An 18,300-nucleotide genomic window follows, 5' to 3' on the forward strand; every position below is an offset into this window, starting at 1 on the left:
TCGATTACTTTTTCTGTCCTCATGCTTACCTGCTGTTTTCTCAGCTCTTTGGCGACCAGCTTCTGCAAAAACAGCCATGGCGTGGATTGCTGCACGGAGGATAGCCCACCGGAAAACAGCCACTGGATCCATTCCAATCAGCTCACGAACATAAGTGCTGTCACTGCTCCGCAGCAAGGCAACAATATCTGGCCGCATATAATCCATGTTCTTTTCACGGAAATCCTACAAGGAAGAATGGTCATGGAAGCTAAGGCACCTAGCAAGGGTTATGGATAGATGGATTCAACCACAGCTCTGCGTATCTTCCTTCCCTCCTTCACCCTGCTGAAGGTTGAGGTCTTCAAGACCTGCTTGGCAGTAGATTCACCGCTGGAAATCAGTACCATAAAATATACTTTGGGATGTGCACATTCATTTGAATAACATTTCTATTACATGAACACTGATGACTGGGCAATGGCAATGGATTCTGTGTCCTTATTAAAGTGACTACTTGTTCAACATTGGAAAGAAAAACCTACGGCCTCAATCGCCCATTGAAGACCTCATGTTCCTGTGACTCATGACTGAATTGCTTGCGGACATAAATTATGTGCGAACGATGAAGAAAAACGATCATTTTTATTGAAACTCTCGTAAAACCTCCATTCCAAACGGACAAGATCAGATTTATTTTTTTTTAAAGGATGTGTTTTAGCCTGTTCTAACCAGCAAGGATCTTCTTATGACATTTTCAACCAGACTTTTTTTTTTTTTTGGGCTGATTAAGCCACAAGCAATTCCTTGACTCTCTGCAACTTGAATCACATTCCACTTACCTTTATCTGATATTTCACTTTGCCAGCAAAGTGCTGAATGATGAAAGCAGGTTCCAATACAGGAGTTCCAATGAAGAACTTGTTGTCCTCATGTTGCTGTTTGAACTTTGCAAGAAGCGTCTCGCTAGTGGCATGTGGAAAACTGCAAGCAGCAAAAGAGGAAGCCAAAGGCAGAATAAATTATCAGTATCAGCAGAGCTTAAACTTGGCAAACTGGGGAGGGGATGATATCAGAAGTTCCCAAATATAGAAAGGAGTTCTGCAGGTAAGAAGGTTGGCAGCATTCCATTCACATTTACTCATATTCTTTAATAAGCAGTTTTTATTACATCATTGTTGTTACATCTTTAAAAGTATCTGTCGTTTCTCCTAAGAATTTTCATAAATTAAGAGGACAGTTAAAAATAATAAAACTTTTTCCCAGTTTCTGTTTCCTTCCCAGACTAAAAATGTAAAAATTCTGCATCCCGGCAATTCACAACCTGTTGAAAGTAAAATTCCAAATTCTACTGAATTCATGCACATTTCTTTAACTTCGTGGTAGCTTTGCATTTTTATTTGGTAAGTATAATTGTAGAACTATTAATAGCGCTGGACAACAATGGCAATAAAAGCTATCTCTTCCTTCTTTAGTTGCTCCTGGTGGCATAATTGATTTCACCCTCCACTATTCATGGAAAGGGGACTTTGTGCCTTCTCAAGCAGACAGTGATCAGACTCCTATAGGCCTAATTTCACAAATCATACACTTTAAATGTTCAATAGCAAATCCTGGGCCCTATCTATACCCACTTGTTCATTTTTACTAGACGATATAGTGCATTTACAAAGGGGAAAAAACTTAATAAATCCAGTATCATTAATCATAGAATCATTCTTTTGGAAAGTCCTCTAGTCCAACTTACAAGTCCCTCCTTCTCTCCTTCACCTGCTTCAATAAATATTTAACTTATTTTTCTCCCCCTGATATTTTATGACTCTTCTTCCCAGGACTGTTCTGTTCCAAATGATTTAATATTTAGTTTTAGGGGAATATATATCTAAATGTGCTTTTCTTCCCGTTACTTTTTCATATCCCTTTTATTTTATATAAGGCTTATTAAACTGTAAATTTGTGGACAGAAGCTGCACTTTCTCCAATCTCCTCTCCCTCCCAACCTCACATTTGGTTAGGCAATATCATAATAAATTTATACTTCTTTTTTTCCTCTTTATTGCAGATTTTCTCCTAGTCCCACAGCTAGCTATACTTACTTGCTTTCTTCATCCAGTAGGTAGAACAGGCCAGTTGGTTTCTTGCTAATTAAATGGATGCAGGCCACATTGTCTGTATAGTCAATGTTGTGCCATGCAATCCCTTCACTCTGATACTCCTCCTGCAACAAATAAATGCTGGAAGTCAGGCATCAACAGCTTTTCTTTATCTCTCATACTATTACCTCTTCACCGCTCATAACATTAGAACTTGGGGTCATCTGGCTGGCAGCTGAGGACAGAAAAATAAATAAACTCTTTGTGTACCACATAGTTTAGGGAATATCATAAGGTGACAACCATTTGCTTAGGTGGCTTTATTGAAAGAGAAAGAAGTATCTTGCTGGCTATTGTGGATGAACAAAGCTCTATGTCTGTCACTATATTCTGGTTCTGAGTTTCTCAGAATTACCTGCTGGCCAGTCATTATAAAAAAACAGAAAGTGAATTAAATGGTCCAGAAAGCTCATATAATCTTAAAGCAAGAATATCTCCCCTTTCCAATCAGGTCTTCTCTAAAGCAGAAAAGTTACATGTCAGCAATTACAAACACAACAATGGCTTTCTTGTAAATGACCATTTTCTAGAAATAACTAGACAACCCATGTATCCTTGGGTCATGGTTTCAAAGGTATTTCCTTACCAGAAATACCTTCTGCCACAGATTGCCTCCCACCGGCCGATACGCTCCCACAGAGAGGGCCTCCTCAGGGTGCCGTCAGCCAGACAGTGTCGGCTGGCGACCCCCAGGGGGAGAGCCTTCTCTGTCGGAGCACCCACCCTCTGGAACGAGCTGCCCCCAGAGATCCGGGTGATCCCGGATCTCCCCTCCTTCCGCCGCGCCCTTAANAGGCAGGACTGGCCTAGGGGTATTTTAAAGGGGTTTTAAATTAAATTTTTAGTAGAAGCGGCCAAATTTAAATAGTTATTTTTAATCTTTTTAAATTTTGTATTGTATCATTGTTTTAAACTGGCTGTAAGCCGCCCTGAGTCCTCCGGGAGAAGGGCGGGGTATAAATTTAATAAAATCTAAAATCTAAATCTAAATCCAGTGCCTTCAACAATGGCAGAGCTTCTAATGTACTTGAATTTTTTTAAAAAACTTTACGGAGCTATTGAGAGATGTATCTGCCTTGAAAGCAGCCCATGTTGAATTGTATAGCAGTCAAGCATCAGCAACTGATCATAAAAAATGCTTTAAAACATTTTGTATTACGCCACAAGATGCTTTATGATAACATTTGAGTCATACAATGTTTTATAACATTTGACAAATGTCAATTCCATGGGAGTCACGTGCCTCTGATTTTGGACACAATCTGTAAGTTAGCCCACTTGAGGTTGTTGTTGTTAGTTGCGAAGTTGTGTCCAATCCATCGCGACCCCACTTGAGGTACCTTGGTTCAAAACATTTTGCCTACAATGCACAGTTTCATCCCACTAAACATTACAGACACAAGAGTTTGAATAGTATATAGATACAAGGGAAGTAATAGTAAAAACTAATGGAAACTAATCAAGGAGAGAAGCAACCTAGAACTAAGGAGAAACTTCCTGACAGTTAGACCGATTGATCAGTGGAACAACCTGCCTCCGGAAGATGTGAATGCTCCATCACTGGAAGTTTTTAAGAAGAGACTGGACAGCCATTTGTCTGAAATGGTATAGGATTTCCTGCCTGAGCAGGGGGTTGGACTAGATGACCTCCAAGGTCCCTTCCAACTTTTTTTTTATTATTATTATTATTATTATTATTATTATTATTATTATTATTATTATTATTATTATTATTATTATTGCTACCTGTATTCTCCAAAAACTCATGACTGTATCCCGTGACACTCTGGGAGAAGGAGGTTTTAATGAAGGTTAGATAAGACATTGTTTTTCAGTCTAACTACCTTGAGATTTAGCTATTAAAATATTCCACTAACATATTCCAATCCACTACTGAGTCCCTCTTCCTTTACAGGAAAGCCAGATTGCTGCACAATACCAGGGGTGGAGGGGAGAACATTTGACATCTGGGAATATGTTTGTTGTGCCATCTCTGCTTTCCAACATCCATGCAAATGATGCTCATGGCCCCTCCAAAACACCCTTTTCATCTTGGATCTGGACAGCTTCATAACTGTATTGTTTAATCTATTTTTCATGGTTGGATTTGCATCTTTAAAGAGAGACTGTAAAAAGTTTTATGTTGGAAAGTAATTTATGAGTTAAAAAAAGTAAAAGATAGAGGTTTGCAAATTGAAATCTATCAGCAAGATCTCAAATCCCAAATCAATATTTCTATGTCATTCAAACTGTTTTATACATATTTCCTTGCTGTAAAGTTAAAAAAAACACCCCATACTTAATCTGCAAAACAAAAAGCATAAACCCTTCCGTTTCTTCCATTGCTTACCTGTTCAAGCTTGAAAATATGTTGATTGAAGTAATACTGCAACTGCTCATTTGCATAGTTTATGCAGAACTGTTCAAAACTGTTTGTTTTGAAGTCTTCAAAACCAAATATATCAAGTACCCCAATGGACAAGCACTGTGCACGGGAAGAGATGGGAGCAGAATCAGCAGACTGGCATGACTACATTCATGTGCTCAAATTTGAATATACTGTAAGTGGTACCTTCTCAAAATCAGACCCTCCCTACCCATTTAAAAAACTAGCCGGTTGAAAAGGCAATTCCACAATTCAGAAGCAAGAATCATCTGTTTCCTGGGAACATACCGTAACAGACTCTTCCATGTCCTTCTTGTTGAGAAGTGCATGGTTAATTCGCAGAACAATCCAGTCAAAGAGGGCACTGTACAAAGACTTAGCCATAGAATCACGAGCTGTGATGGCCTGCAAATTAAAAGCACAAAGAAAACTCCATATCACTTTGCTTTTCTCATCTGTTTGTTTGTTGGTTTGTTCAATGTACTATGGCTGCCCATCTCAATCGATGACTCTGGGTGGCTTACAATTAAAAACAATACATTACAGTTAAAAATATTAACAACTTTTTAAAACAATAGCCAGGAATTGGGACCCTTGACACATTCATCACCCTAGGGTCAGGAATAAGCTGAGCTTTTAGGGCTTTATGAAACTCTAGCACAACTCTAGGGCCATTCTGATCTCCGAAGGAAGGATATTCCATAGAGCAGGGGCCACTGTGGGAAAAACTTGTCTTCTGGTCCTCGCCAGCCAAATTCTTTGGCTGATGAGATCTGCAGCTTGCCCGTTCTGCTTGGCCTAGTTGGATGGGTAGAGGTCCTTGAAAAAAAGTGATCCTTTAGGTACTCCTTATTGTTCCTAAGCCTTTCTGAGGGACATGAAAAACTGAAAAAAAAATGGCTAAGTATTGCTAGCATTTTACTCATTGGTTTCCAAGAAATTATCACCATAATTTATATTTTCCATTTTATGCCTCCTGATTCCAATTATGTCTCTCATAATTGCAAGACCCCTACCATCTTTTAAGTATAAGCAAAAAAAATATGTAAGGCTCTAGAGGGCAGACAATTGATGGGGAAACCAATTATTTTTTTAAAAAAAATCTGCTGGTTAAGCAATAGCCTCTGGCGATTGGAGATTTTGTATTTTGATGCTGCAATATAGATTTGTTTTATTTGGGTGTTACTGAATTTTAATAGCTTTATTGATTTTTGACCATAGTCTCTCAGAATTGTTACAAGGTATCCTATAAATATATGAAAAAATGAAGTTGCCTTTGCAGTCTGAGCCATCTGTATTTTTTTTAAAACAAAAAAATCTTACTAACCCCAACCTATTAGGAACTCACCTCATTGAGGCTATATGGAAGGATCAGTTTATCATTCACTGTCACTGTTTTTCTTTTTGTCAATACTTCCACTAAGATTTCACGTTTCACCTGGGAGGAGAAGAGCTGAAATTAACAACCTGACATGGAAATCCAGGATCAAAATGATCTGTAATTATTCATTATTGCTGAAAATCAAAATTCTATTTATCCAGTCCCTATAACCGTGGTGGCGAACCTATGGCACGCGTGCCACAGGTGGCACGCAGAGCCCTCTCTGTGGGCATGCACACTGTCGCCCCAATCCTAGGCCTTCAGCTGGGTTTTATAAAACTGTTTTGCTTTAGGCCTCCGCTGCCATGTGCAAAAAAAAAAAAAGGTTCAATCAATCAATCAATCAATTTCAACTTCTCGCGGGAAAAATTGAATTGATTGATTGAACTTTTTAGTCCCACCCAGTCTGCCGCTACCACCGCAGCCACGTCCACCCAATTGGCCACACCCAGCCAACTGGCTACACCCACCCAATGGGCCATGCCCCCCCGGCACCCGATGATACATAAGTGGGTTTTGGGTTGCAGTTTGGGCACTTGGTCTCTAAAAGGTTCGCCATCACTGCCCTATAAAGTTGCTGCAGAAAATGGAGAATCCTCCCCATTGGTTTTAATCTTAAGCTTTTGAAGCAAGGTAGTGCAAATGACAAAGTATAAAGATTTTAAGGTACCTTAAAAGGGAGATTTGATAATGCAAAAGATTCTACATTACAAAACATCTCACCTGCAATTGTCTAACATCTCAATTATTATTTTTCATTAGCAGAGTATCATTTGCATGCAAATATATACAGACTTTTTATTGTTTTCCTTTCTTAATAGCCAGGACTCACATGCTTGGTCTGCCATCCACCCTGAAATAGGACTGGATTGGGCAATGACTACTTAAAAGTCTGCCTTTTCTTGTACATTGATGTTCAAATTGCACTCAATCCTGCTCCAAATGCATTCACAGACCACGATTTCATATAGCTATTTGGATCAGGGTCCAATAATAGTAACTGTTTCATGAAATATCCTCTCCAAGGAGTACTATTTAGGCTTAGCACTTCCAACTTTTCCTGAAGGCAGTGAAGTTAAAAGTGCATTTTTTTCTTCCCTGCTCAGATATCTATTTAGCGTAAACGTTTGCTTGATTTTTAAGTTTTAAAATGTAAATGTCTATGGAGATTCTCAGTCATCCAAGTCATGGTTGTCCCAAAGGTGTTTTTTTCAAGAGCTCTCTTCAGAGCTGAAGAAGCTTCTTGGATGAGAAGTGAAACGTCTTCAAAGAAAAGCAAGAAAGTCCAGTTGCCTCATGGAAAAAAAAACACCTTTGGGTTTTAAAATGTAAGTTGCTTCAAGTTTATCAATACAGAAACAAAATATATATTTTGCTCATTATTAATTGGTTCTGGGAGGCGCAACGAATCCCAAAAATGATGAGTACCAAACAAAATTTTCCCATAAGGAATAATGCAGTGAGTCACAAGGCAGCCGACACTGACAAATTCTAGCTTGTGCGTTGAGTACCAAACAAATGATGAGTACCAGGATAAAATTTTCACACCAAAATGCGTTGAGTACCAAATTTGATGAGTTTCAAAGCAGTTGAGTACCAAAATACCACTGTATTCCACAGTGTTTTTTCAATGCTCTTTAAGAGGGGTAAAGTTAAGGATCTTTTCTGCACCCAATGACCAGGGGTGTCTTCTCTGCCCAAGACAAATACTCATGTAGAAAGATGGGAGTTACCTTCAGAAGCTGTGAGAGAATGTCTAGCACTTCAGGGGGTCCCACTTCCAGCCCCTCGTCTCGACCTGCTGCCTTTTTCTTATAAGTAACATTTCCCAGGTAGAGAATCGCAGAAAGCACTGAAAAAATTCTGTGGAAGTGAAAAGCAGGATAGTGTATCTTTCAGATGAAGAATATGTTTACTGAGTGTCATATACACTTGTCCGTTGGAATGTGATGAGAATGTACATTTATTTACGCATGGATTAATACTCATGAGTCTTTAACATAATTTTCTGCCTTTTGATTAGTTTCACAGAACTTTGTTCGCACATTAATGGAAAACGGCTTCATATAATATATGGTGTATCCTTCTGTGCTTACTGAAAACTGATAGGAGACAGCTGAAATATAGCTTACTGTTTTTTTGTTGCTGGAAGAAAACCAACCATTTCCATGGCTTGCTTTAATCGTTCAAAATCATGCTGGAGGTCTTCTCCATCTTCAATTTTCAAGTTATGCTGTGAACAAATCCAAACTTGCAAGTATAAGTAGGAATATCTACTACTGATAACATTTAACCACAATTGTCCTTTGGTAATTCCTTTTGTAGCAATTCTATTTAATTGCAGTTACAGAAGTGGAGAAGGGACTAATAAAGGAACAGGTTCTCAGCTGCTAGAAGAGGATCAAGTAGAAGTACCATTAACAGAAGATTTGGCCCGTGTCATGAAAAAGCAGAATATAATGTCAAATATATATAGAACAGGATTGAACTACTGCTGCATTCCCTTGGTGTGCATCCCCTGGTGGAATCATGATTGTTTTAATCCCTAAACCAAATTTAAATAGAACAGAATAATCAGTTTCCTACCAAAGTTACTTGGAGAACTAAGAAGTATTCCATTCCTTTGCCCATTCTAAAAATTTTCTCAAGAGCAAAAAAAGTATGTCAGATGGTATGAGAGACACCTAACACAACTGTTCTTTCCTTACAAACTATTCATTACAACATAGGGCCCTCCCGCTATCTTTAAATCAGCCATAGGTTAATCTAGTTCAACATTTTATTTCACAAAGTTAGAAATCTCAAAAATCTTGGTTTACTTTTCTATGTAAATAAATAAACAAACTTAATTTCAGAAAAAAATTAGTATATCCTTCTGCTGATTAAAAATTAATTTCCTAATATGTGACTAAAAGAAAATCACAGTTTTGTTTTTTTTAAAAAAAAAGGCTTAAAAGAATTAAGGGCTATTCAACTGGCTGTCACATCTATAACATTTTACATATGACAAGAAATACAACGTCTGGTTTACGCCAGATCTTTGCCGTTTTTTCATGGAGGAACAAAGGAGGCCTGTTTGGGGGTTCCCTTCACTTCCTGAGAGTGGAAAACACAGCGGAGCCTTGCGTTTGTCAGCCAAAGTCAGGACAAAAAAGCCTTTGTATACCTGGTTGAGGTAGAAGTAGTCTTTAGGCTGCTTGAGATGGAATTCCTTGCGCTCTTCTTCGCTGGCCCCAAGCAGCAAATAATAAAATACATGGTAGTTCCTAAGAAACAAACACACCAGCCTTCCATTAACAGTACTTCTCTGACTCCCAATCCTATTATTTTTACCTGGGCATCTTCAGTAAAATCGCTAAGCTCCTAAAATTAATATCAGAATCATCTGGAATCTATAAAGATCCTTTAACAGAAACAATTTAATCCAATATTAATACCAGCTTTTGAGAATCTTGTTTTTTGAATGACATTCATGTTTGGATAAAGATAAGGAATGTAAGGGCCTTTTAGTTGATGGCATCAACAGCATGGAACTCCCTCCAAGTGGAACGTTACCTTTTATTCTAGCTCATTTTTACTCTGAAATGTTTTAATGTATAAACTCTTTTCAACTGTTGAAGTATTCAATATGCTCTTTAGTAACATATCCAACAAGGGCAGGGCCTTCAGACATCTTTCTTGATAAATCCATACCCTGTTCCTCAGCTGACATTTATTTACACAACAGTATACAGATCCCTTTGTGAAATTATTTTTAATCAATATAAAACTAAATAGATTTATGGCAGTCTATAAACTGACATTGTTCAGTAGCATTCTAAGTATAAATGAATGCAATCCAGTGTTTTGTTCTGAAAATGTACTTGTTTGCTCAGAAAAAGCAAAGGTAAGCCAGACTTAAGAGAAAGCGTCCTTTGGAGTTGGAAGAAATAATAGGCAGAAACCTTTCTAATTTGTGCTCACTAAATGGGTATTGTGTAGCTCAGCCTGCTTAGCATATTATGTGAATAGGTAAGTTTGCCTACAGCAAACATTTTATGACGGTAGCTGTAATATGTTTTCTAAATCCACTGGTGAGGAGTTTCTGGGCTAAAAGACTGTATTTTAATTATTTGGTACCCTGGTGTTTTGCCAACAACTCTGGCTGACGTCTTCAGAGGTAAAATTACAAAGGAGCTGTTTTGGATGGTTTGTCTTTGAAACACACTACTGTTTATTATTTTTTAGGTGAGACTGCTGAAGATTCTCTATGGTGTTCATTAATTATGGCCTGTTTTCTTTTATTTTGTTGTGATGATGTAGAGCTGGAAACCAGACTTTGTTAATCTTCATTCTCTTCTTTCTTGTTAAAGTTATTAAAATGTTTATAAATCTTAATAGCTTCTCTATAGAGTCATGCATGATGATTTGACACGTTTGCTTTGAAACAAGTGTGTTTCAAAAAAAGACCAATTAAAAAAATGAGAAATTTATTTTTTCAAGTCAGAGCAACCAAATACACCTGGATGAATAACCAGTCAAAACTTGGTTTTCCAGAATTCTGATGACATATCATTTGAATGTTAATACAGTTATAAAAAAAATAATTAACCTCTTTCTGATTTCTTGTTTGGGACATATATTTTTTTTATAAAGTGCAAAATGAATGTCACTAATTATGCTGGCTGGATGAAGTAAAAATAAAGTTTCTGTTACATAATCCATAACTTCTTACCTTTCATTTTTTTCCTGAGACACCAAGCGAGATTTTTCAAGGAGATATTTTTCAACCACAGCTCTGGAAGCCAAGAAAAGAAACAACGGTGCAAAAGCAGACATTATGAATCTATAAAAATCTCTTTCAAGACAGAACACAGAACACTGCTCAGACACTGGCTTATGACTATCAGCAATGCAGGGGACTAGTTTTATTTTGAACTCTACTGTTCACTACCAGAATTATAACTTGATGGAACAGTGAGAGCATGTGCACAGCACTTACCCTCGGACAATGCCATTCTCCAAATAGTTGACCTGGATGAATTTCCCAAAACGACTTGAGTTGTTATTGTGGGCTGTCTTTGCATTCCCAAAGGCCTGAAATGAAGCAAAATGACTTTATTTCCAATGACTATGATACAGTACTGTGTGTTCTGGCTGCCAACTTTCCAAGGTTTTAAGACTCAACTCTTGTTGCTAAGTGTAATTTAAAATCCTGTAATTGAAAATGGCAGGATCAAAATGCAAGTCAGATGCTTTACCATGGGCTACGCTTCCATGTAGTAATTATAATTTGCCTTACACTTAACTAGGATATTAGGAGCTGGTGTAGTGGTGCAATGGTTAGAATGCAGTATTGCAGGCTATCTCTGCCCACGGCCAGGAATTTGATTCTGACCATCTGAAGGTTGACTCAGCCTTCCACCCTTCCAAGGTTGTAAAATGAGGATTGTTGGGGGCAATATGCTAATACTGTAAACTGCTCAGAGAGTGCTGTAAAACATTGTGGAGCGATATATAAGTCTAAGTGCTATTGCTGCTGCTATTGCTATATTGGTTTATCCAATCCTGTATTGTCTAATTACTTATAGCTATCTGAATTTTCTCTGAGTCTTAGAGATGCCAACAATGAACCAAAGATATCGCTTATGTAACGCATGTGCTCTGCTACTAGAGTACAGCTCCTACTGCTAGCTGACTAAATTTTAATTTTTTAACCATTAACCCCTGTACGATGTAATAGAAACATTTATTGTCAAAAACCGAAAGAGGAACAAATACTATAGTAAGAAGCACTTACTTCTGTAAGCCACCTAGAGTTACCATGAGTGAGCAGCCATGTATGGGCAGCCATACAAATTTTCTTAATAAATAAATTATAATCATATAGCAAAGATATTTCTTCCACCTCTTGCACCACTAAAGCAAATAATAATGAGTGTGACCTTCAGGTTCTGCATATTACTTCCTCCCCCATAAAGCATGCCCTATGACAACAATTATGCAAATCTTATTTGCAATTTTATTGTCTTGTTCGGGTTAGCTTACAACCATCAATAATAATATATGGTATGTTCACGTTTGATATTTTAAAATATATGGCATAATATGAAAGGCTTTTGGGAAGGAAGAGAAAAAGAAGAAAAATGCTAACCTCTGAAGTTATAATTAAAATATTTTCATCCATTTTCTTTTGAGCTGCTTATAGTATCCAAGCTATGGAAGGTAACTGGACTAAGTTCTGAAAACTTATCTCTCATTGGAAACATCCGCTGAGTCCAGATGGAAATTATTTTGCATTCTTAATCTTTATAGTGCAGATACGTATTAAAGTACATGTTCAGGTTTTACGTTACTCTTACTGATAACAACATTGTACGGATCATCTGCTTCTATTGTTATGAAAAATATTGTTTTATCCAATAAAACCCATCCTTGTTTCTGAAAGATTTTACACATGGTTAGAGCTTTTCCAACCCATGTTTATGCAGAACAGAGTCTTACTTTATTCAATGGGATTGCAATCAAACAAATATAGATGGTATATTTGCCCAGCCTTTACTTTCTGGTAAATAATCTTCCTAGTTTTCTTATGTCTGCCCAAGAAGAACCTTATGGATTTCTGTTTTGTAAGCATATAGATTTCAACAATGTATACAGATCTTCATGTCAAGTCATTGAATTATGTTTTTACACATAGGTTGCACACAGAAAGAATGTGCAAATTCTATCAACTCTGAGGGTTGCAGTAGGTTGCTCTCAAAAAGTGGGTGAACCCAATGATCAGGAAGGAGTTAGATGTTTTAAAAGGCAAAATGACTTTAGACCTTGCAGTTAGCTTTTCTTCCACCCTAAATTCCAAAATTAAGGGGGGGGGAAAGGTGAAAATATTCAGTTTCATCCACCTGCGAGAGAAGGATAGCTCTTAGAGTAAAAAGGGAGTTTTGCAAACTATACTTTTGCACTCTTTTTCTGTTAGCTCAATTACACTGCCTGTGATGTGAAAATATTAAAAATATGAGATGACCTCATACACATAGTATTTAAACAAAGAATAAGTTATCCAGAGCTATTTTTTTAAAAAAAACACCAAGGTAGTATGCTATTAGCTATCAAACTAATATAGTAAATGTTGCTTGATTATTTTTAAGGTAATAGGAAAATTCTCCCCTTTGAATCTTGAAACTTCCCTCTCTCATGGAAAGCTAGTTGCAGAAATTCTGGAAAATGCAAATTTGTAGAATAGGATAAATAGTATGAATTTCTCTACCTTTCTTTAATTCACCAAGTTTTATCCATCAGGATCTATCTATCTATCTATCTATCTATCTATCTATCTATCTATCTATCTATCTATCTATCTATCTATCTATCTATCTATCTATCTATCTATCTATCTATCATCTATCATCTATCTATCTATCTATCTATCTATCCATCCATCCCAGTGTCTTAAAATAAGCAATTAAAAATAGAGTGATATGCTTCAAGTGCTAAAAAAAAAACCCTATTAGGTGTTATATTCCAATTGCTCTGTCTTCTTTGGGGGGGGGGGGAGAGATAATGTTCAAGCTAATAAAACTCCATAAGGAGGCCATTTCATAGAGCCAGCCATAATGATTCAAATTGAGCAAAATGCTTTGCTAACTGACCAGAGTGGCCAGATGGTAATTCCCTTAAAAGAGCAGCTGGACAACAATATCTTGATGTAATAAGAAGTAGTAAGAACTCTTTGACTCTCTTAATGTCTGTTTGTCCAAGATCAAATCACGAATGGATCTTTATAGAGACCTGGTGCTAGTCAGCAACAACTTGAGGCCATGCTGCCTGGTAATCAGGCCAGGATCCCCACAAAGGAACAGCTGGATTTGAAGGAAACAGTCATCAAATTGGAGACCACTGTCCCTTGAAACAGCTACCTGGCACCTCAACCACCAGCAATGGAATAGGATACCCAAGTGGGATAAGCAATTTGGGGAAAAAATTCATGCCTCTCAGTAGGGACCAACTACTTAAAACACTAGATCTGGTACCCCTCCGTTCCTCAAACCCCACAAATTCAAAGTGGAAGCAAATCCGTACCCTAAGCCTCTTCCAGTGGCCCTGGACATACTACAGACCAGGCTATCCTCACATTTCTGGTCTCTCACACGGAGCCCATCCGATCCTAGATAAGTCAAGCTCCAGCTTTAAATCTTAGAAGCTCCAGATAGGGAAAAAAAGGACCTAATAAATAGTATGGCATGAGGAAGTTTCTTATATTCCTAATCTATATTGAAAAATACAGCAACTGAGAATACTTGAGAAAAATTGTTTTTGGTCAAGATAGCTCAATTCTAGATGTGGACATCTGACAGGTTTGTCCTTAAATTAATATAAATACATGGGCATCGATTATGGCCATAGACATGTCTCCACTTGTTCTCCCCAGCCCCCACCTGTCAATTATTAGTAGCATCCGGTATTCTATAGTTAGCAGACCCAAAAGGGGCTTCTTCAGAATAACCTTCCTGTTTTGGGTAAGAAGTACAAGTGAAGCCTTCAAAAGTCAGCAAGACTTTGAAAAGCCAACTTCTGCTTTCTGTGGAACAATGTTTGAATAGACAAGACACATGTAGGCATTCTAAACCATCTTGCTCAAAGAGCACAAAAAGCTTTTATAAATTGAAAAAGAAAAATATCTGACAGTTTGCTGTATTTGCTGAGAAGCACAGATCCAAGAGAAAGGGGATATAGTACTGTGATGAAGAACTGCAAATCCTGAAGTCTCTAATATGAATTCAACCTTACTAAGAACGCACCAAGACCGTGACTATGAAATAATTTGAACAACAATTTCATTCAAATCCACTATTTATAACTAGAGTTTTTCACAACGTAGTTATAAGTGATGTTATTACAGAATGTCATTATTTCAGTTTCCATTTATAAAGGATGGCAATGTTAGCATAAAGGATCTAAAGTGTATTCCCCTAATGCAATACACTATACACGACACTACACGACATAATACACTATATTGTGATTTGAATTACTTGGTTTTTGTGTTATCTGTTGTATCTTTTTCTGTACTGGTTTTTCAATATACTGTTATAGGTTTTACAGAATATTAAATGATTAAACAGAGATAGTTTGGTCTAGTGCAGGGGTAGGCAACCTTGGCTCTTTTATGACTCGTGGACTTCAACTCCCAGAATTCCTGAGCCAGCATGGCTGGCTCAGGAATTCTGGGAGTTGAAGTCCACGAGTCATAAAAGAGCCAAGTTGCCTACCCCTGGTCTAGTGGTTAAGATACCAAGTTAGAAAGCAGGAGACTGAGTTCTAGTCCCGCCTTAGCCATGAAAATCAGCTGGGTGACTTTGAGTCAGACTCTCTTAGCCCAACTCACCTTACAGGATTGTTGCTAGGGGGAAAATAAAATGACGAAGGTGTATTAGATACTGTATGTTTGCCACCTTGCAAAAATAATGAAGGTGGGATACAAATAAATAAAATACAGAACTCCTGCTACAGGTAGTCCTTGGCTTATGGCCACAATAGAACCCAAAATTTCTGCTGCTAAGCAAGAATTTCTGTTGCCAAGCATTTCTGTTGCTAAGCAATTAAGTTAAGGGAGTTTGGGCCCATTTTACGACTGTGTTTGCCACAGTTGTTAAGTCAATCACTGCAGTTGTTAGTAAAGTGAACCTGGCTTCCCCACTGATTTTGCTTGTTAGGTCGCAAGGTGGCAAAAAGGTGATCGCATGACACTGGGACACGGCAACTGTCATAAATATGGACCAATTACCAAGCATCCTAATTTTGATATATGACCATGGGGATGCTGCAACAGTTGTAAGTGTGAAAAACGGTAACTTAATGATCACTAAACAAATGGTTTCTAAGTTGAGGACTACCTGTATTGATACTATCAAAATAGTGTATAAATACAATGGAAGTGATTCATCTATTAGCCTGAAAAAACAAAGGCTGAAGATCAAGAAGCATAAAAAAGCAGGTTCAAAACAGAAGCCTACACTAAAAAGAGACTGAGACATATTGACTTCCAGATGTTACCGCACTAAAGCTTCCAACATCCTCAGCCATGTACAACCAATGGTAACAAATTCTAGCAGTTGTAGTCAGCACATCTGAAAAGCCCTACATTTCATTTACAAGGTGATACTGTTACGTTCTGTGGGGGGAAAAAACTTTAAAGTTGTATGAATTTCAGCTGTCTTCCTCCTGATCCACTAGAGGCTGGATGCAGACTTTAAAGGCAATTAGCGTCCAGCACCAAGTCTTGTTTCTTTATCTTCAGTTGTAAAAACTCACACAGCCAAATATGACTAAATAAGGCAAGAGCTTTGAAAGCCAACACAGCCATTTACAAAATTTAAAAAAAAATATTTCGGAAGGAAAAAAAAATATGTGGAGGAAGCTATTTTGGAAAGGTTTAGGAGAGTCTTGTGCAGGAAAAAAAAAAAAAAAAGCCCAGCCAGAAATGAAAGAAAGGGTTTCGTTTGAAAGCTTCCTTCCACATTGAAGTCCAAAACCTCAAAACACTGTGAAGTTTTAAAACCACACTGAAGTTATCTTTAATTATCTCAGTTAAGAAAGTATTTACAAATATGTGTGCTTGTGTGCATGCGCGCGCATATGCATGTATGGATATATACTTTTTTCTTTTTTTTTTTTTACCTCCAGCACTGGTCCAGCTCCCAAAATAGTTCTCTCCACTCCACTAGCATAACCCTTTTGACTCAGGGCAGTGAGGCAGTGGATCAAGAAGTTTGTGCTCTGGGTTTTTCCTGATCCGCTCTCCCCAGAAATAACAATGCACTGATTCATGTGTTTCTTCAGCATGGCGTGGTAGGCTACGTCAGCAATGGCAAAGATGTGGGGCTCCAGCTTCCCAAGCTGGTGGTTCTCATACATCTGGACGTACTTGGGGTTGTAGATGGGCAGAAATTTGAAAGGGTTGATGGCAATGAGGATGCTGCCCACGTAGGTGTAGATCTTCTGTTTCAGGAAACGCCGCTTGAGGTTTTCCAACAGGGTGGTCTCCGTCAAGTTGGGGAGGTTGCACAGATCATTGAAATCCTCCTGTTGCCAAGGAAGGAAGCCCCTTTCAACCAGTCGCCGGGCTTCTTCCTGGTTCTCTTCTTCACAGGTCTGCTGCATGTGGACGTATTTGATAGTCCCATCAGCGTTCCTCTCTTGTAAAACAAAATAATAACCATCTTCCCGAGGATGGTCATCCTGGGCCCGGCGAGGCCAAAGCAGGATCCTATGGACAGGAGAGTCATTTCCATCTAATACCCATTCCTCTCCCCCCGTCTCCTTCACCTCTACAAGTATGTAATGCTTAGATATGTCCAAACTCAAGGAGCTGATAACATCCTTAATGACCTCGGTGGCTGTGGCATCCTTAGTTGCTGTTACCCTGCAACAGGAACTGTGTTCTGTTGAGAGCTGGGGATAAATATGAAGGGCATAGGTTACATTCTCTGGACAAGCTGCACTGCTGACATCTTTTAAACTCATCCTGGACCATGCCCTGCCTCGGCATGCCGCCCTGGCTTGATGCACTGGGCCAGTTATCTGAAAACAAGGAAGGAGAGTATCAGAAATATATCCCAATTGAGACGCTGTCACAGCAGACACGAAACAATAATGCTCCTAATCATTTTCCAGTAGGGTCAGGAGTTTGTGGTTGGCAAGATAAAACTGAAAAGATAACAAGGTAAGTTCAATAAAAATGTAAAGAGTAATGATTACAGAAGCATAAGGGGAGCAAACAAGAAAACACTGTCAGCACCTATAAACACATTTTTAAAACTATGGATTACAACGTTGGTTGGGTAAAAAAATAAATGCAAATTCCATACCCTCAGATTCCTAGTTTGTGTTTGGGAATGGAGGCACTCTAAAGGTGCAGGGCAATCATAGGGCTCTTTTCTTCCAAGCACACAAGTTGTTTTTGCTACACTCCCATTTCTTTCTGCTATCTCCACAAAAGAGTCTCTTTGCAACAACACATACTAATCACTCAGCAGGACAGAATAACTGTTAATTTCTGAACTGAAGAAGCTTCTTGGATGAGAAGCAAAACATTTTCAAAGAAAAAAACAAAACAAAACAAGAAAGTCCAGTTGCCTTTTGGAAAAAGTTCCTTTGGTATTTTAAGATGTAACTGTGCAAAGGGTCTCCTGGACACAGCTTCCCCCTGCTGCTCAAGCCAAAGTTGTGAGCCACATCGATATTGACTGCCAAAACCTACCACCCGAGGTACGAATATTCTCAACGATTTCCAACCAAACTGATTATCTGCAAATTATATCAAACCAGCCAAACAGACAGTTCAAGCCCCTGCAGCATAGATACAGAGAGCTTGAGCTCTGGGCCAAAAAGCTCCAACAATGACATATCATCTCAGTAAT

General features: G+C 38.2%; 1 protein-coding gene across 1 annotated transcript in view; it reads right to left on the reverse strand.

Annotated features, from left to right (window-relative positions):
* Positions 1–18,300, reverse strand: part of MYO9B (myosin IXB) — an 82,764-nt gene that overhangs the window by 55,900 nt on the left and 8,564 nt on the right. The window contains exons 2-13 of the mRNA XM_029282968.1: positions 16,559–17,461; positions 10,881–10,975; positions 10,614–10,676; positions 9,066–9,165; positions 8,032–8,132; positions 7,633–7,762; positions 5,867–5,956; positions 4,807–4,923; positions 4,483–4,617; positions 2,076–2,197; positions 822–963; positions 30–225 (exon numbers count right to left, since the gene is read on the reverse strand). Coding sequence (XP_029138801.1) covers positions 30–225; positions 822–963; positions 2,076–2,197; positions 4,483–4,617; positions 4,807–4,923; positions 5,867–5,956; positions 7,633–7,762; positions 8,032–8,132; positions 9,066–9,165; positions 10,614–10,676; positions 10,881–10,975; positions 16,559–17,404 — 2,137 coding nt within the window. The 5' untranslated portion in view covers positions 17,405–17,461. The remainder of the gene's footprint in view (positions 1–29; positions 226–821; positions 964–2,075; positions 2,198–4,482; positions 4,618–4,806; positions 4,924–5,866; positions 5,957–7,632; positions 7,763–8,031; positions 8,133–9,065; positions 9,166–10,613; positions 10,677–10,880; positions 10,976–16,558; positions 17,462–18,300) is intronic.

This window comes from Protobothrops mucrosquamatus, unplaced genomic scaffold (genome assembly GCF_001527695.2).
Source record: "Protobothrops mucrosquamatus isolate PMUCROS unplaced genomic scaffold, P.Mucros_1.0 scaffold6, whole genome shotgun sequence".
NCBI classification, from domain to species: Eukaryota; Metazoa; Chordata; class Lepidosauria; order Squamata; family Viperidae; genus Protobothrops; species Protobothrops mucrosquamatus.